This window comes from Perognathus longimembris, chromosome 12, assembly GCF_023159225.1.
Source record: "Perognathus longimembris pacificus isolate PPM17 chromosome 12, ASM2315922v1, whole genome shotgun sequence".
Taxonomy (NCBI): domain Eukaryota; kingdom Metazoa; phylum Chordata; class Mammalia; order Rodentia; family Heteromyidae; genus Perognathus; species Perognathus longimembris.
In genome coordinates, this window is record NC_063172.1 from 3761769 (window position 1) to 3787728 (window position 25960).

General features: G+C 54.6%; 1 protein-coding gene across 1 annotated transcript in view; it reads left to right on the forward strand.

Annotated features, from left to right (window-relative positions):
- Nucleotides 1-25446, forward strand: part of Fam135b (family with sequence similarity 135 member B) — a 124111-nt gene extending 98665 nt beyond the window's left edge. Inside the window, exons 9-20 of the mRNA XM_048359258.1 lie at nt 1005-1160; nt 2626-2699; nt 9179-9333; nt 11231-12258; nt 12397-12782; nt 14611-14777; nt 16669-16760; nt 17795-17892; nt 19235-19386; nt 21331-21441; nt 22680-22793; nt 25241-25446. Of these exons, the coding sequence (XP_048215215.1) occupies nt 1005-1160; nt 2626-2699; nt 9179-9333; nt 11231-12258; nt 12397-12782; nt 14611-14777; nt 16669-16760; nt 17795-17892; nt 19235-19386; nt 21331-21441; nt 22680-22793; nt 25241-25446 (2739 nt within the window). The remainder of the gene's footprint in view (nt 1-1004; nt 1161-2625; nt 2700-9178; nt 9334-11230; nt 12259-12396; nt 12783-14610; nt 14778-16668; nt 16761-17794; nt 17893-19234; nt 19387-21330; nt 21442-22679; nt 22794-25240) is intronic.
- Nucleotides 25447-25960: the final 514 nt, after the last annotated feature.

The following is a 25960-nucleotide window of genomic DNA, read 5'->3' on the forward strand; positions in this document are numbered from 1 at the left end:
GCTCCGGGCTGCAGAAGCTCTGGGCCAGGAGCTGAGGACGCAGACGGCCCCTCGTCACGGAGGGAGTGATCGGACGGGGGCTGGGCTGAGCGGTGGTCACGCCCGCCGGGGTACCGGCGGCAGCGCCGCGTGGAGTCGTAGCGGCGCTTGCTTGCGGGTGCCCAGGGAAGCATTTCCGTGGCCCCGTTCGTTTTCGGGTGGGAGGCTGGGAGGCGGGTGGCTTTCTGGGTGTTAGTGAGCCCTTGGGGGACACAGCCAGCCCGGGCCACCAGCAGGTACAGCCCCTCCATCCCCTCCAGTCACCCTTGGGCTTCCAGCGAGAGGTTTGGAGTCCAGAACACGGCTGCCAAAGCCTTTATCACCGCCTGCGCCCCGGGTTATGGGGTCACTGTGTCTTGAGTTTGAATGACTGCGTCGCCGCGCCAGCCTTTCATTTGTCTATGCATGCTGTGGCAGAGCATTCAGGAAGCACCTTCTCGGTGCTGTCACTCAGACAGTCAGGCTCGGGCATCACGTACCAACGTGGCCGAGCAGCCAGGTTCCTCGGTGGGAGATAGACGAGGTCAGGTGACGGGTGAGGACCGGAGGAGAAGGGAGGAGGAGTTCAGGGGGGACAGCGACGCGGGCAACGGCTTGGTGGGTGCCGGCCCCCTCCCTGCAGGCCGTCCTAGCCCCCCGGTGGGGCTGGGGCCATGGCCCCGCTGCCAACCGCAAGCGGAAGCGCTCTGGACCCGGTTAGTGGCTGCGCTCACGGGCAAAATGGAGCTGAGTGTGGATACCGCAGGCTGCCGGTCGCCAGCGAGGGGACCTGGGTGGAGAATCCAGACGCGAGCGGCGTCTGGCTCGTCCTCATCTCCTCATCCTCATGCCCCGCGTGGAGGGGTTCCGGGGGTGGGGCTCTGCCGCTGCCCCGGGAGCCCCCTCGCCCCCCGCGCAACCCTTCCTCCCTCTCCCGCCCCCCCCCCCCCAACACTGCGGCCTGCTCCTCCTTTGCGCATCTGCAGACGCTGAACAATCCCGAGAAGATCGCCGAGCAGATCAGCAAGGACCTGGCCTGGCTGGCCTCCCACCTGATGGCGCTGTGGACGCAGTTCCTGGACACGGTGACGCTCAACGCCCAGGTGGCCACGTACCTCACCCGGGAGCACCACAGCCTGAGGGTAAACGGCCACGTGCTACTGGGCACCCCAACTCCGCGCAGCCCATCTCCCGAGGAAACCCTGCCCAAGTTAGCTCGCGGAGAGGAAGGGGAACCGCGAGAGAGCCGAGGGCGAGTGCAGAACCCGCCGCGGCCCCGCAGTGTGTCACGGTCCCCTCTCTCAGACACTCAGCCCCGCGCCGTGTCACTTCCACAACACCTGCCTCCCTGGCGTCCCGCCGGCGCGGACCTTGTCACGGGACGCCAGAGGGACCAGTGCTTGAGGAAGTATCTGGAAAGGTACTGTTCAATATAAGGACTCGTCTTAGCCTCTTTTTCCCTCCCCCCCACCCCCGTCCCTCCTCTCCCTCTCTGCCCCTCTCGTTCTCCCTCCCTGCTGAACTGAGATGGAGCTCAGGGCCTCGTGTTTGTTCGCAGGCACTCGACCGCCCGAGTCACTCCTCCAGTCCGTTTCTGCGGGGGTTATGTTTGAGGCAGGGCCCCTTTAGGCTCCGGCCAGGCTGGGCTGCGGGGTTCCTCTCGGTCGGTTCTGGGTGGCGAGGGCTGGCTCTGCACCCCGCCATCGTGCCGCGTTGAGGCAATGAGCCTGCTCCGCTCTGCCCTGCCGCGGTGGAGACGAGTCTTGTCAACCTCCCACCGTCTGGCTGCTTCGCACTCAGGACTGCTGGCTCCATCGCCCAGATCGTTAGGATTAGCACCAGGAGTCCTGCTGCCCAGCCCCCTCCACGCAGCTCCTCACCGCAAGCGGGTACCCGGGCTAGGTCTCTGGATCCTCTCCTTTACAGCAAGAGGAACAGAAATCTGAGGGCCAGAGCATGTAAGGTGCTGGGCAGACACACTCGCAGGGCTAGCTTTGGAAACCGTCTGCTTAGTCTCTCTGTCCATAGATCGATCTCTCTCTCTCTCTCCCTCCCCTCTCCCCCCCTCCTCTCTCTCATCAGCTGTGGGGCTTGAACTCAAGGCCTGGGTGCCATCCAGGAGCCTCTTTGTGCTCACGGCTAGTGCTTTACCACTTGAGCTACAGCACCACTTCCAGTTTTTGAGTTAAGGTTCCTTGGAGAAAAGTGGGCATGAGGGTCTCCTGGACTTTCTCACCTGAGTTGGCTTTGAACCAAGGTCTTCAGCTCTCAGCCTCCCAAGACGCTACAGGCGTGAGCCACCGGCGCCGGGTTTGGCAGTCTATATTTTTGTAAGAACGGTCTTCAAAGATCCCATCCTCAGGCAGCAGGATTAGCAGGCAAACACGAAGCTGGTAGAAAGTCCTTCGGAAACAGATGCACAGACCTGCATGGCGCGGGGATGAATCCCGTGCGAGCCGGGAGCCAGGGGGGAGCGAGGGCAGCGGCGGACACGACCGATCGTTCCAGGTCTGCGGGCACGTGCGGAGCTTTCTTCCCGTGACTGCGGGGTGCATCCCAGAGCCACCCAGAAAAGAATTCAATTGCCGGTCTGGTCTTGTTTCTCAGGTCCGGAGGTTTTCCGAGGCCTTCTTCTACATGGAGCACCAGAAGCTGGCGGTCCTGACCTTCCAGGACAACCTGTAAGTGACCGGTGGCCCTGCGCGAGGGCCGCCCAAGCCGCCCGGCTCCTCCCCGGCCCGTCTCTTCCCCTTGCCCCGTGGTGGTGAGGTGGAGAGCTCGCGCCCCTCTGCCCCATCCCGCGTGCGGTTCCCTTGCGGGCTAAGGAGGCAGGCCCGCCCTGCGGGGGTGGGGTGGGGGGAGGGAGGGGGCGGGCTGCGGGCGGCCCAGAGGGTCCCCAGAAGTTCCCTTTGTTGGGTGTCATTGCGGCTCTGTAGACACAATCAGGGCTTCCCACACCTGCAGGCCTACATCTCTGAACAAGCAAACGCGCGCAGGCGGGTCGGTCACAGGCTGTGGCACAAAAGACCCCGCGCCGCGGTCGCCTCGCTACAAGTGCATTTAGCACGGCGATTAGGCCAGAGCTCTCGGATTCAGAGGATCGGCGACTGCTCAAGTTGGCTCTCCGCCGGAAGAGACTTAAGACCGGTGGGAGAGGAGTCGACGGAGAGACGAGGACAGGGCCGTCCCCTCTCCTAGATTTCTTGGGGCAGAGGCGCAGAGGCTCTTCTGAGAATCCCGCCTCGCGTTCCCCAGGTCGGGAGGCTTCTTTTTGTTTCTGAATGAACGCCAAGGTGGGCGAGGCGGGTGGAAGAAGGTGGGAGATGCCTCCGGTCGCCTAGCGGGAGAAGCGTGTGCGATTCCCTGGGCCGGGGGGTCTTTCCCCTCCTCCCTCCCCCCTTCTTCCCCCCCCCCCCCCGCCCCCAGCGGCACGCGCTTCTGTGCGCAGAGCACAGTGGCATTTTCGGTTTTCCTCATGGGTCCTCAAAGCGCGTCTGCGTCTGCACCCGCCCTTGACCCGCTCATGGCCTCCAGCCGCCACCTGGCGCTGCCCGAAAACACTCGCAGGAGCCTGACACGGGGTGAGCACCACGTGGCCAGGCAGTGGTGGGCGGAGCCAGCCCCCCCCCCCCCCACAGGAGAGCAGGTGCGGCCTGCTGGCTGGGTTTGCTCCGGAGGTGGTCGTGTGCCCTTCCCCGCGGTTGTCACCTTTACCCCGCCAACCTCACCTCGCCGTCGTTTACGCGTGGAGGAAAGATAAAAGCTAGGAGGACCGAGTGAGGACACCCGGGCGCTGGGACTTGCACGCGCGAGCCTCGGGCTCCGCCCCGGACGCGTCGAGGGAGGGCGGAGGAGCGCGTGCGCCCCGTCTCACGGGCGGTGGACGGCAGCGGGGGAGGAACCACGCGTGGGAAGGGCGCGGCCCGTGGGTGCCGCTCGCTCCTGCGGACAAACGAGCGGGGTGCCGATGGCGGCGTGTCAGAGAGAAATAGAGCGAGAACAAGGCCAAGTGTGAGAAAGGAGTCCAGCCGCGGCCTTCATAACTTCCAGAAGACAAAACCCCCCCCCCCCCCAAAAACAACCTGTGTGGAAGGCTTCTCAGACACTCTCCACGGTGTGGGTTCCTCCGCAGCGGACAAGAGCCTCGTGGGCCATCGCTGCGCGTGGAGCCAGAAGGAGCATTCGGTGTGGACCTCAGCATCGCCGCTCTGGGACGGCGATCTTGGCAGCCCAGGTGATAAGGAAGCGTTTTTCCGTGGCAGGTTGTGAGGAGGGAACACGACGTGTCAACAGAGCGGCAGCAAGGGGACGGGGGGGGGGGGGGAAGCCAGACCGAGGAAGCCGAGGAAAGCAAGAATCAGGGTACAGTACGCACTCCGTGGCCAGGAGAGAATGGCCCGGGGCGGGGGCGTCTTAAGGACCTCGGGAAATAACATGGACCGACAATAATTATAGTTAATATCTTTTTAACCTGCAAACAGATTTGGACCTTCAGATCTCACGCACACGGATTGCAATGTAGATGCCATGGTTTATAGTACTTGTGATATCACGTTAGTTACTGAGACTCTCCGAGCTTGGTGTACTGGACTTCAATGTAGAGTCCTTCCTTCCGTGAATATTTCCTCAGTGTTGGGTTCATTTTAGGTGGAGGTCATTCAGCAGTGAACTACCTAGACACATTGTTTGTCCAGTAGAGCTTTTGTTTTAATAGTAGAAACGCATATGTATAGGTAGAGATGAGTGCTAAATTGTGATGTATTGTGGAGAAACGTACGTGTGTGTGTGTGTGTGTGTGTGTGCGTGCATAACAAGAATAGAAAGCAAATTCCATAGAGTTGTTTGAGTAGAGATCTCATCAGGCACCAGATTGTGTTCTAAGAGATTATACATTCCTTTAGAGTAACTTTAGAGATTAGAGGCTCTGGAGAAGGGCAGCAACGGGATTCAAACCCAGGGCCTCACGCTTGCCAGGCAATTTATCTGATCATTTGAATCTTGACCCAAATCCTTCTGCTTCTGTTTTTGTTTTTGCTTTTGAGATCGAGGATTGCTAACTAACTGTGCACAGGCTGGCCTCGAACCCATGATTCTGAGATTGAAAGATGTTTACAGTAGTCAGTTGACAGAAGCTATTTACATGCGCTCTCAGGAGACCAGGGGAGAAGGGATACTATCCACTCAGGTAGAAGCCATCTTTCGTGAGGCTATCAGGTCTTGAGAATAGAATGGAGGATCGCATTTCACAGCGAGAACATGACCAGAGAGAAGGTACCGGGTGATGTCGACCTCGTCATAAGGTTGAGGGCGGGAAGGTACACGAGGCTGTGCGGTGATCGTGACCGGGGAAGTGTGGGTGGGTGCTCAGGTGGAGATAGAGATGAGCGAAGAGGACAGGCTTCTCATCCGAGTCCTCCTGTTCTCACGTCAGAGGGTGCCCCACATTCAGATTGGGGTGGACAAGTGGAGATGACGGGCGGCCCGGGCCTGTCTCCCTTGTCAAGACCCCGCTCGTTCTGGCCCAAGCTTGCTCGCATTACTTCAACGGTAGTTCACCCCTGCGTTGTGGACTGTGGCATCAGCCTCGTAGGCTTGGGACAGAACTTTATAAGTGCAACGGGCGCGGACAGGACTGGACATGACTGGACAGGTGGGAGTGAGGAGTGTTTGCTGCGACGGTCCTTCTGTGTTTGTGTCTCTGGGAGGGTGTTTCCACCAGCCGGTCATGGCACGCGCACAGTGTCTTGCCGCCATTTGTCACTGTAGCAACGTGTTGGCAAGGTGTTCCGTGAGTCAGTGGCCGGGCTGTGCTTGGCGGTCCCGCCTCTCTGTCTCATCTCACGAAGTAACTTGCAGGAAATGGGGAAAGCCGACGGAGACCCATCGTGAAGCCTTCATTTCTGTGACCGGGTCACTGAGATGTTACTTTGACCATTCAGGTTTTCCGTGACCGGATTGTAACGTTCACTTTTCAAAAAGTCTTGATTCTACAAGAGGCTATGGACTCGGGGCTTGAACACAGTAGGTGTTTTACCCGCCTGCGTGGTGCTAGCAGCCTACGAAGGCTGTTGGGGGAAGAAATGACCCAGCTAGTTTTCTGCATTGGCTCATTTGATGTTCACGTTTACCCTATGAGCTTGGTGCTGCCAGTCTCCCTATTATAAAGAAGAATCTGTATATTATATAATACTCTAGAAGGTGCTGGGTGGGGTGAAAAAAAATCGAAGCATGGCGAGGGGCCACAGGAATGCTTTCATCAGGGATGGAAGGGGCCCTCTTCCTGTCCTCGCCTTTGCTGCACAAGAGAGTCCCTTTCTAGGAGACGCCTCTCCTGTTGTCTCCCATTAGTTATCGCCTGATAACTCCTAATCTTACGGAGGGCCCTCCAGAAGGACAGGCACAGCAGGTAACATGGAAAGGCCGAGGAGAAGGGGTTTCCGTGGGAGGTGGGATCACCGACGGCACAGGCTCGAGAGCCAGGGACTGTGGAAGCGTGACTCTACCTGTCTGCGGATTTCAGGGTGAGGAAAGCTGGTGGTGGAGTCCTCATCCCAAGGCCAAAGATCGGAGAGCCCCAGGTTCCCAAATACCTTGAGAACTCAGGGTTCTGATATCCAAGGACAAAAGACAAATGAACATCCTACCTCCAGAAAAAGAAATGGACTTCTGTTTTTTATTTTTAATGTATGTACTGGTCCTAGGACTTGAACTCGGGGCCTGAGCTCTCTCCTTGAACTTTTTACCTCAAGGCTATTACTCTTCCACTCTTCCATTTCTGGCTTTTTTGATATTTTATTAGAGATAAGAGTCTCCTGTACTTTCCTACCTGGGCTGGCCTCACACAGCAAGTGTCAGCTCTCAGCCTCCAGGGGAGCTAGGATTCTAGGCGTGAGCCACCGGAACCCGGTAGGATTTCCATCTGTATGCTGCAGCAGGTGATTGGAGGTGCTCACTGACAGTGGATCTCCAGTCCACCCACCAGCTTACACCCCAGTCTCCCCGCACAGACACAGCTGGGACATGCCAATCACTCGACCAGATGCCAAGCAAGCCTCTGGAGGTGTTCTTCAAGCAGAAGCATCGAGAAGTATAACCGTGATGCATTCCGAATACAGGCAAAATGGCGCCCACCATCAGCCACCACCACCCTTTGGACGCACGGCAACCCACTCACATCTCCTTAAACCAAACCTGATCTCCAAATGAAGATAATCACAAAGCCGCAGTTCTGCCAGCGTCGTGCCCCACCCTGCCTCTTCGTCCAGGAAGCTGGGGTGCTGTGCTCCGAGCCTGAGCTGGGCAGGGCAACTTCCTCGTGAGGCTGGCTGGCACCGAAGCCCGTCCACTCCTGTGGCCGGGCCTGGCATCTCCCACAGCGTCTTGGATGAGACCCTTCTCGGTTTCTGCAGTCGCAGACGGGCCAGGGCTCCCACGTGCCCTGGACACCTTTAGCCATCTTCAGATCACGTGCTAAGCAATCATGTGAGTGACTGAGCCCTGAGCCTAGGAATCTGCATTCTAGAAGGAGAAGATTCTGGGTAACACACAGCTCAGACCCGACTTTCCCACACTTGTCCCACTGTGCTGCAAGGCCGTGCTCAGCCGGGGCCTTTCCTGTGGCTCTGTAGGTTACAGACCCAGATTCAAGTTCAATCCTCCGCGTCTCCATGCTCCTAAATACACTACAAATCACACTCTTAAGTTCCAGATGCCTTTGGTAATATGAAAGACAGAGCTGACTGAAGCAAAATCCCGTGAAATACTCAGGAAACATTGAAGTATCAAATATTCAAAGACTTAAGGAGTTGTAGTAGACCCATCTGGTCTTTGAAGAAGCAAAGTTCTTTTAATAGACTTTGATGAATTAAGATCCAATTGAAATAGAAGGAAATAAAACATACACATTTAATACAATAAGTTTATGTGCATGTCATATGCACACTTAGTATGGGTTTTATTGGAAGTGTTACACTAAAGAACATTTGTGTGTCTCTACTTCCTGCCATCTGCTGATGAGAAAATTGGTTAAAGAGGTCGAGGTTGTGCCAGCCCTGTGCGGAGTTCTGTAGCTGTGAACTTCCAGAGTTCAGGCTGCTCCACAAGAGCCACAGACAGACAGATAGACAGACAGGCATGTGGGCATGCTAGATTCTCCCAAACCAACAACCCTATATTACCCTTTCTTCCCTTGGGGGGGGGGAAGGGAATGAATTGTTTTATAAAAAACATGGAACATTAATATGTCTTTTGCTTCCCAAGGTTAAAAATCTCTGTGGAAAGATTTAAGAAAAAGAACCATTCTTTATCTTATCCTAAAAAGAACACGGAATTTTATTTTTTATTATCTTGAGGAAGTTGTACAAAGTGGTTTCAATTCAAAATGCCACTTGGTATGTGCAATGCATGCCGATCAATGTCACCTTTCTATCATCCTCCCCTCATCTCTTCCAACCCCACCCATCCTTAGCTCATCTTGCAATGAGAAATAGTGACTATTCCAAACTCTAGAATTGAATTTGTATCGATAGAAAATTGTTCAGTATGTAGAGAATAAATATGGTCATTTCCTAAGTCCTACACGTAGAAGCCAATAAGAAGTATGGTTCCTGAATTGCAGGAACTTGTATTCTGGTTGTAAGATCCCACATCCCACAAAAAGAGTCAATTAGAAAAAAAACAAAAACTGTTTAGCCTGGGGCTGGTGGCTCACACCTGTCATCCTAGCTACTCAGGAGGCTGAGACTTGAGGATCATGGTTTGAAGCCAGCCCAGGCAGGAAAATCTGTGAGACACTAATTAACCACAAAAAAAAAAAAAAAAAAACAACCCAGAAGGGGCGCTGTGGCTCAAAGTGGTAGGGCACTAGCCTTGAGCCAAGAGAGCTCAGGGACAGCGCCCAGGCTCTGAGTTCAAGCCCCAGGACTGGGGGAGGGAGGTGGGGGGGAGCTGTTCAGGTAGATTCACCTCCACAGCTGCTGATGCCTGGGTTGGAACCAGTTCTCACACAAAGCAGCCTGTCCAGGCCTTTTCAGCTGAGAGAAGGGCGTGGTTGCAGGGACAGAACCATTGCCAGCCTCGGATGGGAATGTGAATGCTGTCCTGGCGTTAGAGGGATGGCAGGACATGTTCCGAGTCCTTCAGCTTCTCGTGTGCTCTGCAGGATCCAGAGCCACAGCCAGCTTTCCCTGGACATCCGGAGCTCGGAGTACCTCACCAGCATGCCCCCGCTGCCCGCGGAGTGCCTGGACATTGACGGCGACTGGAGCACTCTCCCCGTCATCTTCGAGGACAGATACGTGGACTGCCCGGTGACAGGTCGGTCTGCTTTTGCTGTTGTGGAAAGGTTCAAGGATCAGGCTCTGCAGGCAGCACCTGCGTGTGTTACATCCATGACAGTGAGAACACAATCAGCAAGGCTTCCATCCAGCCCCTGGTGCCCACACAAAAATCCATCTAACCAAAGACCAGCTACAGATTTCTTCCTTGACCTCTTCTAGGTGGAATCATGCCTAGGACCTGTTACTATTCTGCAATGAATAGAATCACAATTCCCTGTCTCCTTATGAGTGTGTGTGTGTTTGTGTGTGCGTGCATGTGCACACATTCATGTACAAGGCCCCAGGACTGATTAAGATTAGATGAAGATCTTCTCTCTATTGTGCATGTCAACCATGAAGTCAGATTGGAAGTCTCGTGCAGTGGCTTGCACCTGTAATTCCAGCTACTTGGAAGGGGATTTGGGGCCAACCCTTGCAAAAAAAAAAACATTAGCCAGATCCCATCCCGACCCATCATTAGGGACCAGGTGCAATGGCACGCATCTGCAGTCCATCTAGGCGTAGGAGGGTCCTGGTGTAAGGTACATCCCAGGCAAAAAAACACAAGACCTGAAAAATAACTGCAGCAACTGAGGGCTGGAGGTGTAGCTCAAGGGGTAGAGCACCCGTCCAGCAAGCCCAAAGCCCTGAGTTTACATCACGGTATCACTAAAAGAGGGAAAAGCGGTCCTAACACTTTTCCTGTAGTAGCATTGGGCTCAGCTTCCTGAGAAGTGCTTGTTTTACGTCAGCAGCCATCAAAAGTGCTCTGCAAAGTAGGCCGTGAAACTGTGGGTTCTTGGAGGGATGGCTCTTTTCCATGAGGAAAGAACAGTTGTTTCTGTGCTTCGTTTGTGTCTGTGTCTGTAGACGGCGTCACACTTTGCTCATGAACTCCTAGGTGGACAGGCTGGAGGGGGTGGGGGGGTCCTTCATCTCTCTCTTCTCCCTCTGCTTGACAATGGAAACTAACAAGGACAAGAAAATGCCAGGTCCTTAAGCCACAAGCCTGAGTGCTTTATCTCCTCAGTCCTGCAAACAGCATCACAAACCATTTCAGATAAACTGAGGCACAGGGAGAAAGCATATTTATCAATACCATTTATGAAGGATGTGGCCATAAGCCAACAATCGAAGCTGACTTGGCCTGGGCGCTCTGCGTTGCCATCTTCCCTGTGAGAGATTTTAAGCTGCAGGGCTAAGTACCCAGCCTCTCAGTGATGGACTCTAGGAGACTTTCCAAGGACAGTGCAACTTGCATCTGTGTACCTGGTTTTCAGCAGCGCCCCGCCATCTAGTGGTCACTCTGTGTATGACAGCCAAAGTGCATACCGGGCTACTACATTCTGCTTCCTACAGAATATTCCATCAGACAAGGTTAACACAGAACATGCCCTTCAGTGGTGTGTGTGTGTGTGTGTGTGTGTGTGTGTGTGTGTACGCGTGCATGTGCGCACAGGTACACACTCACCCACCCGTGTCTACACGGGTGGCGGGGGGTGTGTATAATCTAGGTATGCATGCATGCATACACATATGTATATATCTTCATCGTTTACAGAATGTCTGAAGCATTGGTGTGGGAGGAAAAAAAAAGAAGTAAAACCCCATGATTAGAATCTTTAATATCGCCACTGTCCAGTCTTGTTGTAGATTGCCTTCCAGTCTTCTTCCCTTCCAGGTATTAACAGACAGACATTTCAGTCCTGCAACCCAGGAGTGTGATAATGCAACAACACATCTTCCTTATGCACACGTAGTGGCAGCAATCCTTGAGTCCACTTCCTCTCCTCGCCGTCTGCTGCTGCGAGTGCAGGGATTTCTCACCCATTGGCATGGCAGCGTGCTCTTTTGGGGGGATAACACCTGTTTTTCGATCTTCTCTTTTCCCGCAGGGCATCATTTGAGTCTTTACCCTAATTTTGACGTTCCAGCCGCGAGTCCTGCAATAACGGATCTGAAAGAAAAGGAAGGGAAGCCGCCTTTTCCAGAGGACTTGGCGCCGCCCGCGGCCCGAGCGCCCCACGGGAACTCGGATGGAGAGAGTGCGAGCTGCCCGAAGGCCGGCGGCGGGCGCGGGGCCCCGGGCGGCCGGGCGGACGTGTGCTCCGAGTCCCAGATCTACCTGACCATCGGTGAATTCCAGGCCACGGCGGGCGTGCCCAGGGACGAGGGCCGGGCCGGGCCCCCGCGGCGCCCCGGGGCGGTGGAGGAGGAGGACGCGCGGGGCCCAGCGCTGACCTCCGCGGACACGGGCGTGCCATCGGGCAATGAGCCCCACCCGAGGGCCGAGCCCCAGCAGGCGCAGGCCCCCGGGGGCGCTCCCCACGAGACCCAGGGCCCCCCCAGGACCGGGCCGCCGGGCAAGGTGGGAGCGGGCGGGAGCCACCCCAGAGCAGCCATCCCCAAAGAGGAGCCCTCGGAGGGCAAGCAGCTGCCGCTGAGCCTGAAGCTCAGCCCGGCGGCGGCCGAGCCCTGCGCGCCCCCGGGGTGCGCCCCCCGGGAGCCGTGCGCCCCGCCGAAGGAGCCGCCCCCCGACGAGCGGGAGGAGCCGTGGGCGCTGTCCGGGGCCATGCAGCGGTCTTCGTCCCTCATCTCGGACTCGGGCATCGAGAGCGAGCCCAGCTCGGTGGCCTGGTCGGAGGCGGCGGCGCGGGGCCGGGCGCTGGAGCTGCCCGGCGAGCGCGAGGCCTGGCCGCGGGCGGGGCGGCGGCGCGCGCGGCACCGGCGCTCGCTGGAGGGCGGCGCGGGGGGCCGAGCGGGCAGCCACGGCAGCCTGCCCAGCGCCATGCAGGCCTCGCTCTCCTCCATCAGCTCGCTGCCCTTCGAGGACGAGGAGCGCGAGCTGGCGCTCACCACGCTCACCAAGTCGGCGTCCGCGCCGCAGATCAGCAGCCCCGACGGGGAGGACGCCGCCGCCGCCGTCCAGGAGGAGGAGGAGGAGGAGGACCAGGCCGCCGCCGCCGCCGCCGCCGCCCGGGCCCGGGGAGGCTTCGCTGGGGACGCGGGGACGCACGGCCCCGGCCCCGGCTCTCCATCCCGCCTGCCGGGCGGCTCCGAGGGGCCCCACCGCAGCCCCGGCGCCCCCCGGGGCCGGCGAAGCCTCGCCCCCGCCGCCGCTGACCACGCCGGGGCCGCCCCGTCCCCCGCGGAGCTGGAGCCTCCGGCCTGGCGGACGCCGGAGCTGAAGGGGCCCCAGCTGAGCCCGGCCGAGAGCTTCGCCCTGGACAGCCTGAAGGCCGTGGAGGTGGTCAACCTGTCGGTGTCGTGCACGGCCACCTGTCTCCCCTTCTCGTCTGTGCCCAAGGAGACCCCGGCCCGGGCCGGCCTCCCGTCCAAGCAGACCCCCCCGACGGCGCCCATCACGCACCAGCCCCTGGGCTCCTTCGGAGTGGTCTCCACCCACGCCGGCCGGCTGGACCAGGACGTCAGCCAAACCATGTCCAGGTGACTCCTCTCCTCCCCGCCAAACACCATGCGGACGCGGAGGTGGGGGGGTGGGGGGGCTCGTTAGGAGGGCGAGTGAAGGACCATAGGCCCGTTACACAAGTCAGAAATGCCGAGTAGTGTCAGGAGGTAATGATGACCCAGAAACCAGTCACTCCCCATCCAGAAACGGAATATGCCACTATTCGTCATATATGTATTTTATGCTTATTTAAAATAACAAACAGGGTTATTCTGACAGACCCTAAATACAATTTTCCCCCAAGCTTAATAATACTTCAGAAATATCTTCCAGAGTGGATCGATCTATGTCTGCATCATATTCCTGTAGCCATCCAATGTGTGGCGGTACCAGAATCTATATATGATTTAAATCAAGGAAAGATGGACTCCTACAGATTGCTCGGTTTTAATTGTGATATACAAGTTCCCTATGAATAGAATCGTGACTTCTTCTTTTATTATTATTTTTTTTTTAAAAAAGAAGCCTTTGCAGTACAGGGTTGGCGTAGTGGATTTGCTTTCTAAGCTCTCTTTACGGTTGTTGACTTCTCTTAGAAGCATTTGACTGCGTTTATAATGGCATCATTTCATCAGAATAGCTCCGGCCCCTCTCCTGCCGTCCACAGTAGTAATAGCTCTCTATGCTCATGATTTTTCCCTTAATGAGATTTCACCTGTGATGCTTGTCATAACTTGCACAAGTACAAGTAGACACTGTCCAATGCCTTGCTACAGGTGCCTTGACCGTTGATGAGGTGACGGTCTGAGGGTGGGACTGATGTAGGCAGGGAGTGATGACTGGATAGATGTGGTTGGTAGCTTTCCTGGGCTCTGTGGAGCCGAAAGGTAAAAGAATGTAAGTGGGAACCATGGCTACACCAGCTTCTTAGGCAAGAGGACATGCTGGAAAAATGAAAACATCAGTAGTGGTAATGATGATGGTGGTGGTGGTGGTATTTGTGGAGCTGGTGATGATGATGATACGGCTAATGATCGTAATATCCTTAAAGTAAAAATTCTAAATCAGAGACGTTCCAAAATCCAAACCTTACCAGTTAATTAATTTATGCTGGAGATCCAACCCAAGAAGACCTTACTCACGCCAAAAGAGGACAGTACCACTCACCTCTCCCCGCAGCCCGTATTCTTGAAATCCATAACCCTTGGAGCTCTGAAACGATACCAGGACTGCAGAACATCATACCACAAAACCTGTTTAAAATACCACATAAAACTATCCGTAGGCTATAGGTAGCAGGCCTACGGGAAGCGAAGACTTGATTTCATATTTAGACTTGAGGCTCATTCCCAGGATACCTCATTATGTCTATGTACATACTCCAAATCCAGAAGAGGAAAAACCAAAAAGAACGTGAAATCCCAAGCCCTTCTGGTCCTAAACATTTCACGCGTGAGGCGTCCAACTAGTAGGAAACAGCAGGTGACGATGCCAGGGTTCTGACTTGAGTCAGAAGAGATTTCAATGCCCCAGTCTGTGTGTAGGGCTGCATCTTCACAGGTAGCCAGGCCAGGCCCGGCCCCTGGTGGGCAGGTGGAGAAGACATGCAGGCCTGCAGATCCGCATATGTGCACTGGGCGTGGCCAAGAGCAGAGGAGGTGCTGCTGGGGCGGGGAAGGGGTCAAAAGCACAGGCCAGGCTGCGGGAGAGGCTGTGGGCCTCTCCCCACCGTCTGACAGGTGACATTTGTCACCAAGCCGACACTTAGCCCGTGGATCTGCGTCACGATTTCACACCAGCCCCACCCGTGTCTCGCCCGGCGTGCCATGCGTGGCTTGGCTTGTGATTAATTAGTGTGTTCTCCAGTTTCTATCAGGCCAAAGAAAAATTTAAAAAGGAACTGAAGATTGAAGGCTTTCTGTACAGTGACTTAACTGTACTCGCTTCTGACATCCCGTATTTCCCACCAGAGGAAGAGGAGGAAAACCTGGAGGAAGGCATTCATCTCGTCGTCTGTGTCCACGGCTTGGATGGTGAGTTCCGATGCGTCCCCTTTCTGACGTTTTTACTTTATTTTTATCAGTCATGGGGCCTGAGCTCTTCCGCTCAAGGCTTGCGCTCTACCACCTGAGCCACAGCACCACTTCTGGTTTTCTGGTGGTTACGTGGAGAGGAGAGTCTCACCGACTTTCCTGCTTGGGCTGGCTTTGAACCACAGTCCTCAAATCTCCTGAGTAGCAAGGATGACAGGCGTGAGTCACTGGTGCCTGGCTCCGTTTTGAATTTTTCTATCACCTACAATTCATACTGTTTATAAATTAATTTACATTTACTTTAAAATAGGATCAGATAGCAAATACAGAAGGTGTTGCTATGGAAACGTAGGAAAAATGACATGGCTTTGTCTCAAAAGAAGAAAAAAATGTATCTCTTGGGTAGTTGAAATACCTAAGTGAATGAATTAACGTAGTGTGGGAAGTTTGTATTGGGTTATCCCTGAAGATTAGGGCCACTCCCAGATTCCAGGTGGTTCTTTCACAGTGTTTGGAATCATTGGGTCACTTCATGGGGAATGATATAAAATGAGTTGTCATTTCACTCTGACTGTAGACACTCTCTGCCCCCCGGGGGTGGGGGGGGTTCGCTCACACGGTAAAGAAGGTAACTTAGATATCTAACAAGTAGCTTCTAACTTCCAGCCCCAAAGGATTCAGTTGAAAAAGAATAGGCCAAAAAATTCACTTGGGTAGAACGAAACCCCAAGACCTGCATACATTTTGTGCTTGAGAAGCTGTTTGGGACAGGAGTCGGTGGCTCACAGTTGGAATGCTAACTACTCTGGAGTCTGAAGCCAGCTTGGGCAGGAAAGTCCGCCAGACTCTGATCTGCACTTAAACACCCCAAAAATAAGCTCGACACGGAGCTGTGGCTCAGGGGGTAGAGCCCTAGCCTTGAGCAAAATAATTCAGAGACAGCGCTGCAAGCCCTGAGTTTAAGCACCAGGAATGGCACAGATTTTAAAAAAAAAGAAGCATTTTGTTATATCAAATCTGTTTTCTATGTGATTATTATTATCGTCTCAGGAATATATTCTCTGCCTTATTCATGCTCATGCGATTAGAAGCAGCCTGGAATGAATAACTTTTCTTTCCTCTGCCCCTCTTCTTAAGCTTCCAAGGAGCTTTATTTTTTTTTTAATTTATTTTTTGCAGTACTGGGATTTGAAACTCGGGACCTCACACTTGCTAGGTGGGCACTCTGCCCCTTGAGCCCTGGCCACTAGCGGTTTTGTGCTTTAGTTGTTTTTCAGATAGGGCTCACCACCCCACCCCCCAACCTACCCCGCTCCTCAGGGTAGGCCTTGGACTAGAATTCTCTTAGCTGGGATTATAGCCACGTGCCACCACACCAACCAAGGTGGTTTTCTATGACCCGCCTGCCCAGTGGAGATTTCTTACTCTAGCTAGCTAGCTTCTGACTGCACTCATGGCTCTGTGACGGCTCTATCCAGGGCCCTCGCTAATTTCCTGCCAGGGGCAGGACTGGATCATCTTAGGAGGAGGTTTGTTGGTGTCACGTTGTTCAGTAGCAGGTCAAATGCCCTGGGGAAGCAGGGTTGGCTGAGGACGGAGGCCTGGTGGGCTTCCAGCTGTTCCTGCACAGTGTTCCCTGGCCACGGGGAAGCACAGAGTCCGGTGGCTGTGATTCTCCTGAGGGGGACACCAGGAAGGACCTGCCTCTGTGTGCATCTGTGCGGCTCAGGGGAGCAGAGGCTGGGCTTGTTTTATTTGCTTTTATGGTTGGCTTAAAAAGCAACTAGAACCATCCAGTGGGGAGCGGGAGAGGGGGAGAAAGCAGCCCCTTGGGGCGCCTTTTCTCCGATTCACCGTGGGACTTGGGTGGGGGTTCTCGTTCCTGTTTTAGGAAACAGTGCAGATCTCCGGCTGGTGAAGACGTTCATAGAACTGGGGCTCCCCGGAGGAAAGCTGGATTTCCTGATGTCTGAAAAGAATCAGGTATGGCAGTGCAAACACTGGGATGGCAAGAGTCTCCAGCCTGATGTGGGAGTGCACCTTGAGCAAGTGCGGGCAGCCGGGTAGAAGCGGGGCCGGGAGAGAGCGGACCTCCTTCCTTCAGGAGGGGATATGGGGTTTGTACTGACCACACGGAGGCGGGCGTGAGCATCCGCTCCTTCGGAGGGCTGTGTCAGGGGGAGCGGCAGCCGCGTGCAGCAACCTTTCGGGCATCTGTGGGTCCTCAGTCAGGGCAGGGCTGCTCCTATCTGTGTGCTGGAAGGGGTTGGGGTACGGCGGCTGCTTTGGGGGCAGAGGTAGAAGGTGGAACCAAGCGTCCTAAAGAGGTGCCGGTGTCAAAGACCCCGAGGTGAATCCAGGCTGGCGGGATGTGGCAATCACTGCATCACAGGGACTTAAGAGGGACAAGACCTGGGTACGCCTTGGGGAATAGAATCGCTTTTCAAGTCAACAATCCAGTGACCACTGGAAATGGCAGTGGCACAGAGACTCATCCGCCCTCACACTCAGGAAAGCGCCAGCTCACTGGCGACTCGTTGGCACTTCATTCGGTCTCCTTTTCTCTGGCGCCTCCTGTGTTCAAGGCCACGTAGCGCACACAGCCAAGAGGCAGAGGGGGGGCGCCGTGGAGACACAGCTGGCTTGAAGCTCGCCTGTGTAGCCGACGTTAGCTCCCTCGATGGGACCTGGCAGCCTAGCCTAGCGCGACCTCACGGCTCCGACGGGCGGAGGGCAGGGGCTTCCCATGCCGCTGTGAGTCCTGGCTCAGCTAGAACATGAGGAAGCGAGAGTCTGTTCCCAAGCCTGTGAAGTGGGATGAGCTACCCGGAGACGTCAGCTACCCTGCTTCCACACGAGGGCCCTGATCTGTAGTCGGACCCAACCCACATGACCCCAGTGTCCAGCTGAGACACGCCCCCAGAACGCCACATACCATCTAAGGAAGATGAGCTCTGCACAGAGCCCGACCTGGGCCACGCCTTCTCCCGACACCCTTTCCCTTTCTCTTCTTCCAGATGGACACATTCGCAGACTTCGATACCATGACGGATCGGTTACTGGATGAAATCATTCAACACATTCAGTTGTACAATCTCTCCATATCCCGAATTAGGTAAAAGGAAACCACAGGTAGTTAATGATGAGGGGGGAAAGGGGTGATTTTCTTTTGAGTGTTTGCAGTGCTGGTTATGATGCCATGGGAACCACATGGGTATTCTGTGATTTTAATGAATTTGGTTCCTTTTAGGCAGGAGTAACTGAGCATCAATGGTGGTTAACGTGTCAGTCATACTTGTGTGTGGTGAATAACCATTTTGTACTAAACTTAACTCAAAAATCACCAGGTTTGAATTCCTATTCTAAGTCTCATGAATTTACGTTCTACCAGATGTGTAATCTTTTGCAAACTTTTAATACCTCTGAACCTGTTTGCTCATCTATTAATTAGACTAGTACTAAGAAGCTGCAACTGCGAGTTGAGTGAATTTCCTTCCCAATAAGAGGGCTTCTATCAGAGATAATTTTGTCCTTATCCAATAATAAATAACTTGATGTGTGTGTGTGTGTGTGTGTGTGTGTGTGTGTGTGTGTACACACATATTTACCAGTCCTGGGGCTTGAACTCAGGGCCTGAATGGTGTCCCTGGCTTCCTTTTGCTCAAGGCTAGCACTCTGCCAGTTGAGCCACAGCGCCACTTCTGGCCTTTTCTGTTTATGTGGTGCTGAGGAATCGAACCCAGGGCTTCATGCATGCTAGCAAGCACTCCACTGCTAAGCCACATTCCCAGCCTGAGCTAAAAATGTTAATGACTGACACGAAGGGAAGTAGCTTCTATATTTTGAGCATACGGATATGTTGACATAGAGTTAAGCTCTCGAAGCAGCATCCTGTTTAGACTTTAGAGGTAGCATATAACTGCTTTTTTTCCCCCACAAATGAGGTCTAGAGAGGGTCAGTAAGAGTGAGAGGACAGGAGTAAGCAGTGCAGTTTTGTAGACTGACACGCACGTCTGTTCTGTGCTGGGGTGATGTTTATCGGGAGAGGAGGGGGTGCAGGATACGTCTCATGTTGCAGGGTGTCAGTGAGTATGTCATGGAAAGTAGTGCTATGTTGGACCCATGGGCAAGTGAGAAGCAGGATAGCTTGGCAGGTCTTGGTGGAGGAACAGAACAAAGGTCTCTCCATCGATATAGTGTGTGCGTGTGTGTGTGTGTGTGTGTGTGTGTGTGTACAGCCCACACTTCTCCCTGACCTCACGGCACAGAGCTGCCACTCACAAGAGAGTCCGGAAAACTCTGGCGAGGAGGAGGAGCTGGCACGGTCCAGTCCCCCCTGCATTCCGGGGGAGGCGGACGGTGCTGAGGCCTCAGGTGCCATCCGGGGGGGGCGGGGGGCGGCTGGCCCACGCCGTCCGCCCGCCCCCTCACGGGCGTCCTTCCTGTCCTTGACCAGCTTCATCGGCCATTCGCTGGGCAACATCATCATCCGCTCGGTCCTCACCAGGCCCCGCTTCCGGTATTACCTCAACAAGCTCCACACCTTCCTGTCGCTGTCCGGGCCTCACCTGGGGACTCTGTACAACAACAGCACCCTGGTCAGCACAGGTAAGGGGTCTGCAGCTACACCGGCCCTCCGCGTTCATCCCGGGACTTCTGCCCGGCAGCCTGCGGCTTTGAGCTCCCTCCCGCGTGGAATGCCGGGAAGAGGCCTGCGCTGGTACGCTCGCCCGCCGTGACCCCCGGCATGCCCCGAGGGTTTAACATGCACCTCAAGGCCGTCCTGGGTAGTCAGCTGCACAGACTGAGATGGGCAGCTTTCCTCGGCGCAGAAAGGAGCTATGAATGGCTGCTGCACCGCGGTTGGGGCTTTCTCAGCAACTCAAAGTGTGGGGGGTACGAAGGAACGAGAGAATGGGGCAACCGACTGTGTACAGAGCTCGGGCTACTCACCATCTGATGTTAGAATACTCTGTGTGTTTACCCCAAGTGGAACAAGATGAATGCTCTGCTAGTGTCAGATCTGCCGTGGGACTGGTATTGGATGCTCACGCCATCTTCTCTTCTCAGAACGCGTTCCTCCCCAGGAGGGAATGCTGTTCGCTTTAAGTTTGTAAGATTTACATGAAAATACTTGTGCGAGGATGACAACGTTTTGTTTGCAAAAGGCATTAAAGCCACAAAACGCAGTCGTGTTTCATTTTTGAGAAAAAAAAAAAAAGAAAGAAGGAGGGCCCGTTCGTCTGCGAGCCGAGGGAGGTTACTACCACACACGTTTTCTGAGATGGTGACTGTCTTCAAAGCTCTGAGAACAGGAAGCTGGTGTGCCCAGGTTCTGTTAGGAAATGATTGGCATGGCCGGTAACGGGATGGAGACGTAGGGGCTTTGGCCCAGGCGGTGTCCGTGAGAAGCCTGTGGCCCAGGGCTGAGAAAGATACTTAGGAAGTCAGACATTTCTTCTGTGGTACTGAGTTTACTTACTAGAAAGTGGACGCCGCCACGCGTGCGTGCTTGTGTCTACACGCGTGTGCTTAGGGCATGCATATATGTCTTAGCATGCAGACGTGCCTGAGCATCTGTTGAGAATTGCTTGGCTCCGGGGCCCGCTCCAGAGACCTCAGGGGTTCAAGGATTCAGGACCGGAGGGTTCGTGTGTCTGTTATAGAAAGTGGCACGACACGGCACCTGCGCGTCACCTACGTATCCAATCTGTATGCTTTCAATCGCTTTTCGGATTGCTTATAATATCTAATACAAAGCAAATACTATGAGAGTATTGCTACAGTAGATTGTTTAGGAAACAGTGTGAAGAAATAACATCTGTACATGTTCTTCACAGATACAGCCATTACATTTTCATTTTATTTTTGGTTTATTGAATCTTCAGATATGGAACCCACAGATGCAAAGGGCTGATTTATCCTCTCTCTCTCTTTCTCTTACTCTCTCTCATTCATTCACAAACGTGCACCTGTCTATACATAACAATACTACACGTAGGTAAAAGGCACCTCTCTGTGCATATGTGTATGTGTCTGTGAGAAGGTGTCTGCGCACTTCCATCATAGAATCATTGAAGATTAAGCAGGCGAAGGGAAAAGGAAGTAGCTAACAGACCTGCAGGGTTCAAGAGAGTCGAGGCCGTGCTGCCTTCTGGCTCGAAGCGTTGAGCTGCCTCTGACAGCTTCACCTGTGTGCTAGGGCGGGCGAGGGTGTGGGTGGAAGGTTAGGAGGCAGAGAGCTCCCCAGGCTGCCAGCCGTGGGGAGGGTCGGCCGCTCCTAGGAACGTGCTTACACACGCTTCTCTTGGAGACTCGTCCTCCAACTCCTTTTGCAGAAGCAGGTGGCAATGGTGTGAAGAGTAATTGACAGATACCCGGTCCTGCTGTACCATCCTGCGGGGTCATTTTACCAGCAGGAATGAATGAACCTTGGACTTCCCAAACATTTGCCAAAATGCCCCCTGCTCTCCTCTTTGGAAGTGAATGGCGGTCTTCTTCCGCTGCTCTGCTTTGTCTCAGGTCTTCACTTTATGGTTCTTGTCTTGCTAGGCCTGTGGCTCATGCAGAAACTGAAGAAGTCCGGGTCCCTTTTGCAATTGACCTTCAGGGATAATGCCGACTTGCGCAAGTGTTTCCTCTACCAGCTAAGCCAAAAAACAGGTGGGTGGGTGCAGCCTTCTGCATCCGTGCTTGGGAGATGAGACCCCCTGGGACAGCGCTCTCCGCGTGCAGTCCTGGGGGCTCAGCCGGGAGGAAGTGAGACGTGGCACACAGGCCCGACGGGCTGCGGGGTGGAAGTCAGAACTGGGAGCAGGGGCGGCCCTGCCGGTATCGCGGCCGTGGCCGCAGAGGCAGCGGTCCCCATGGATCATGGGTGTCTGTGTCCGGGAAGGGTACGGAGCCACTGGCGAGCAGATCAATTGGGTGCTCCTGGCCGGGCCTTCCCCTGGTCTGCTGGTCCAGAAAGGGGTTCCCTCTTTCTGTGAGTACTGGTTGATACCCGCACTCCCACAGGAAGGTGACCCTGGCAGAGCACCCCCCAGCATTTCCGTGCCCACCCTGTGCCTCGGGATATTAAGGGGGACATGGCGAGCCATCCTTGGTTGGGGGGGGGGGGAAGAAGATGGCAGGGCAGGATTGGGCAGAAGGGAGAAGTTTGACAGTGGTGTGTTGGCCAGTGAGGCCGCAGCTACGGCCAGTCGTGGGGGGCTCGCAAGCTAGGGTGGTCTTACAGGGTAGTCGCCTTATTCCGCTCCCCCCCCATAGACGGTGATGCAGACTGGCTTGTCTTGGGTGCAAGGGTTCCCCCACAGTGGAGGGAGGCTGATCTGAGCGCGGCGGTGGCTCTTGGGCCCGGCAGTGCTGGGGAGGAGAAGGAGGGTGGTCCTGAGGTCCACGGAGCTTCCTCTCCGCTTCCCTGAGGCTACGCCGTCATGGCTGAGGGCGGCACTGCGGTGTCGGGTTTGGAAGGTTCCCTCGGTCTCCTCGTTGGGAGCAGACAGATGCATCGGGGCGAGGCTGGACTCGGGGAAGGGACTTCCAGGCTGACCCAGTGGGGCTAGAAGTAAGGAATAGTGAGGAAGAGGAAGGAAGACCAGGAGCTTCTGATTTCCTTCCTCACAGACATCTCAGATTCCCCAGCCCACGGAGGTGATGGGTTTTATGTTGCCTTCCTTGCGAGTCACGTGTATGTCGTTCTCACTGTTCCGATCAGCGCGCTGTGGCCCTCCCTGGCGTCCACGGATAACAAGAGCAGAGTTTCCTTTCCTTCCGAAGCGTGGAAGGTGCCTGGCTGGGGGTCTCCACCCCTCGGGCCTTCCCTGGGGTGTTTGGTGACACCCCAGCTCGCCAGCCGAGTTACCTCGGCCAAAAAAGCCCCCTCTCCTGGCTTCTTGCAGGATTGCAGTATTTTAAAAACGTTGTCCTGGTGGCTTCTCCCCAAGATCGTTACGTGCCCTTCCACTCGGCCCGGATCGAAATGTGCAAGACGGCCCTCAAAGACAGACACACAGGTAGGCCGCCGTGCCCGTCGAAAGGGAGCCCTCGATCACGGAACCCACGGCGCCGATTGCGGCCCGCCGGTGGGGGGGAGGGGGGGGAAGCGCAGCCTGCGTCTCGGAGCATGCCCCGCTCTGGGCGGTTGCCTCCGGTTCTCCCTTGGTAGGATAAGCAGTCGTGTGTTTGTCGAACCGTGGGGCTGTGTGTCTGCCCTCCCCCCTCCGCGCCATCCAGGAGGAGGGGAGGGTACCAGAAACCCTTAGCTCACCGTGCCGAGCTCACGTCCTGCCCAGTGGCCACTGAGGAAGGCACCCTTTCTCCAGTCTCCCGGGGAAGAGCTCAAGGCCATACGGAGGCTTGAGGTCTGGAGTGGGCTCTTGGCCTCCAGAACGGGAAATCGCCACCCCCTAGAGGGCTTTGGAGGGCTTTCCACGTTACACTCTTCCCGAGGTGGCCGGCGGCTGAGGTGAAGGAGGTTCCGCGTGTCACAGGACCTGTTCTTCTTCACGCCGTGCTGACACACGATAGCGTCTTGTCAGGCGTCGTGAGCACAATGGTGCCATCTCTCCCCAAGTCCACGTTTTCTGTCATGCTTTCAAAAATGGTCACTTGGTTGAGCCGCTAAGACAAATGGAACGGTTCGACATGGTGTTTAGTTCGTATTGATGTATGTGTTTTGTTTTATACGTACTGATGGTCCTGTTTCCCAACATGAAAAAAAAATAAGTATCTTTAAGTAGTTGTACAAAGGAATTTCAATAGAACATACAAATTTATGAGCGCATTGGGTCCTGATTGTTTCACCCCTCCCTTCATTCTCACACCGCTATCTATTTCAATACCACCCAGATGAAATGAAATGCCTCCCTCTCTTCTCTAACTTACTTTCTAATGTAGCTACTAAAGTGTCACGTCGCCCCAAGAGTTAGTCAAGATAAAAATAGTGTTTTCGGTAAGAAAAATAATGAAGGGTATGCAATGTATGTGTAAAAGCATTGTTGAGAATTACCTCGAGGTTGAACATGCTTTGGTTCACTCAGTCAATTCGGAGTGACTTGGTCTGTTTTAGTTTTATTTTTGTCATGGTCTATTGGCCCTCATTGCACACGTCATTTGAACACATTCTGACGGTGACATAACCATCAGGTGCTTCTGTGTCAGTTGCTTGGCAACGTCGGTGTAGTATTCTTACAGTCCCCTGGTTTTCCCAGCATCCTTTTCCAAGGACAGCCATCCGCCCAGCCCGCGACGCAGAGTTGATGTTCCTTACTGCTTTTGTGTGGACTTTGGACTGGTGTCCATTTCCTTTATGAAACAAGCAGAATTCCTGTAAAATTTTTAGAGCTCATAACCTTTCAGCATCTCCATAGTGATCGCAATAACCAAGATTCTCAAACAGCAATGGACATGGGGTGGCGGGGCGGGGTGGGGGGCGGGAGCCGGAGGGGGATTTTATCTTTTAACTAGTTCCTTTTCCTCACAAGATGAAGACTCAGATTTTATTTTTAAATGATCAAATTCCCAGTTATTTCCATTAACCTTTCTACCTTCTCCGCCTCAAAGCTTTTACCAAGACTTTGAGGAAGGAGACAGAAGACAAGAGCAGCTCCTGGCTCTGTGGTGAACTTTGTGGCCCTTCCTAGCCCAGGAGAGCAGACCCGGAAATGGTGTCTGCTTTTGGGTGCCACTGGGGGAAAGGAAAGCAGAGGGGGTGTGGAGGGAAGTCCGCAGCATGGCCAGTCAGCTGCTGAACTCAGCAAGGAGCTCTGTACAATGCGGGCCGTTAGACTCACCTTATGAACCAGGTCATAGTATTTGGAGTATCGCCCCAGTGAGGCAATAAAGTATCCCAGCCTTCAGGGTCATGCCGGAAGACGTCCCTACACGATTCAGCAGTTACCGTGACCCGAGCTGCCAGGCAGGAAGAACACGGGCCCCGGTGGTATGAACCACAGCCTCAGTGTGCACAGTCGTTCATTACTAATGACTCCTCTCTATGTGGCTGTCAGAGCTGCCCCCAGCCCCGTGCCCGATGTAAGATCATAGTCCGGTTAATTTTCAGGTAGAAAGGATCATCAACTCCGATGTTCAAGTATAAAGATAAAGCACAACCACCACCCTGTACCCTACAATCTCTTCCTCCCCCTCCTTGGCGCTCAGAACCAGAGGGGCCAGCGGCGGGCCACTTGACTCATGGGAGACCTGGCGTCGGCCGGTATTTGCTTCTGCAGATCTGTAGAGCCATGGCTCCAGTCCCCAGTAATCTCCCCCAATGAGACCCCAATGTGGGGTTTGAGTGTCCTTTCTGATGTCTTCCTCCTCCTCCTCCTGGCCCTCCTTAGAGAGGACAGCCCCCCTCTGAGGTCCTCACTCTGCCCTTGGTGAACACGAAGAGTCTTGCTCTCTAGATGCTTCTCGTGACTTCTGCCCAGGCCTTCATATCCTTCTTCCCTTCTTCCAGGGCCAGTTTACGCAGAAATGATCAACAATCTCCTGGGCCCGCTGGTGGAAGCCAAGGACTGCTCTTTGATCCGACACAATGTGTTCCACGCCCTGCCCAACACTGCCAACACCTTGATCGGCCGCGCCGCTCACATCGCGGTGCTGGATTCAGAACTTTTCCTGGAGAAGTTTTTCTTGGTGGCGGGACTCAACTATTTCAAGTAGCGGCTGTGGGGGAGCTGGCCTGCGGTCACTCCGGACACGTTTCTCACCCATTGAGCTCTTTAGCTACCACACCCTTTCACAGACTTCGGCGTTGCAGGGTGGAGCGGCAGGAGGGCGGCTGGCTGGCTGGATGGCGGCGTGGAGGGATGGAAGGCAGGGGTGGGACGATGCAATGAGGTGCTTTTGTTTCAGACAGTTGGGGAAAGGTGAATGAATAGTGTCCAACACAACACATTTTGCCTGAATTTGCCTGGCCTCCTGGAGTCTCAATCAAGAAGCTTTCTAAGAACGATAGGGAAGATAAAAATACAGAATCCTTAGAATTGGTGAGCCCGCCTGTTAAAAACACTGCTCAGAGAAAGATGGCTCCCATTGAAGTAGCTTTGTCTAATATGTTACTAGCTCATAGCTTTATCATTTTGGTTACATTAAGTGCAGATAAGCATTTCAGAACTCAGGTTACCCACTGTGCAGAAATGGAACATATTTGTGTAAATAGAATCCTCCATAGAGT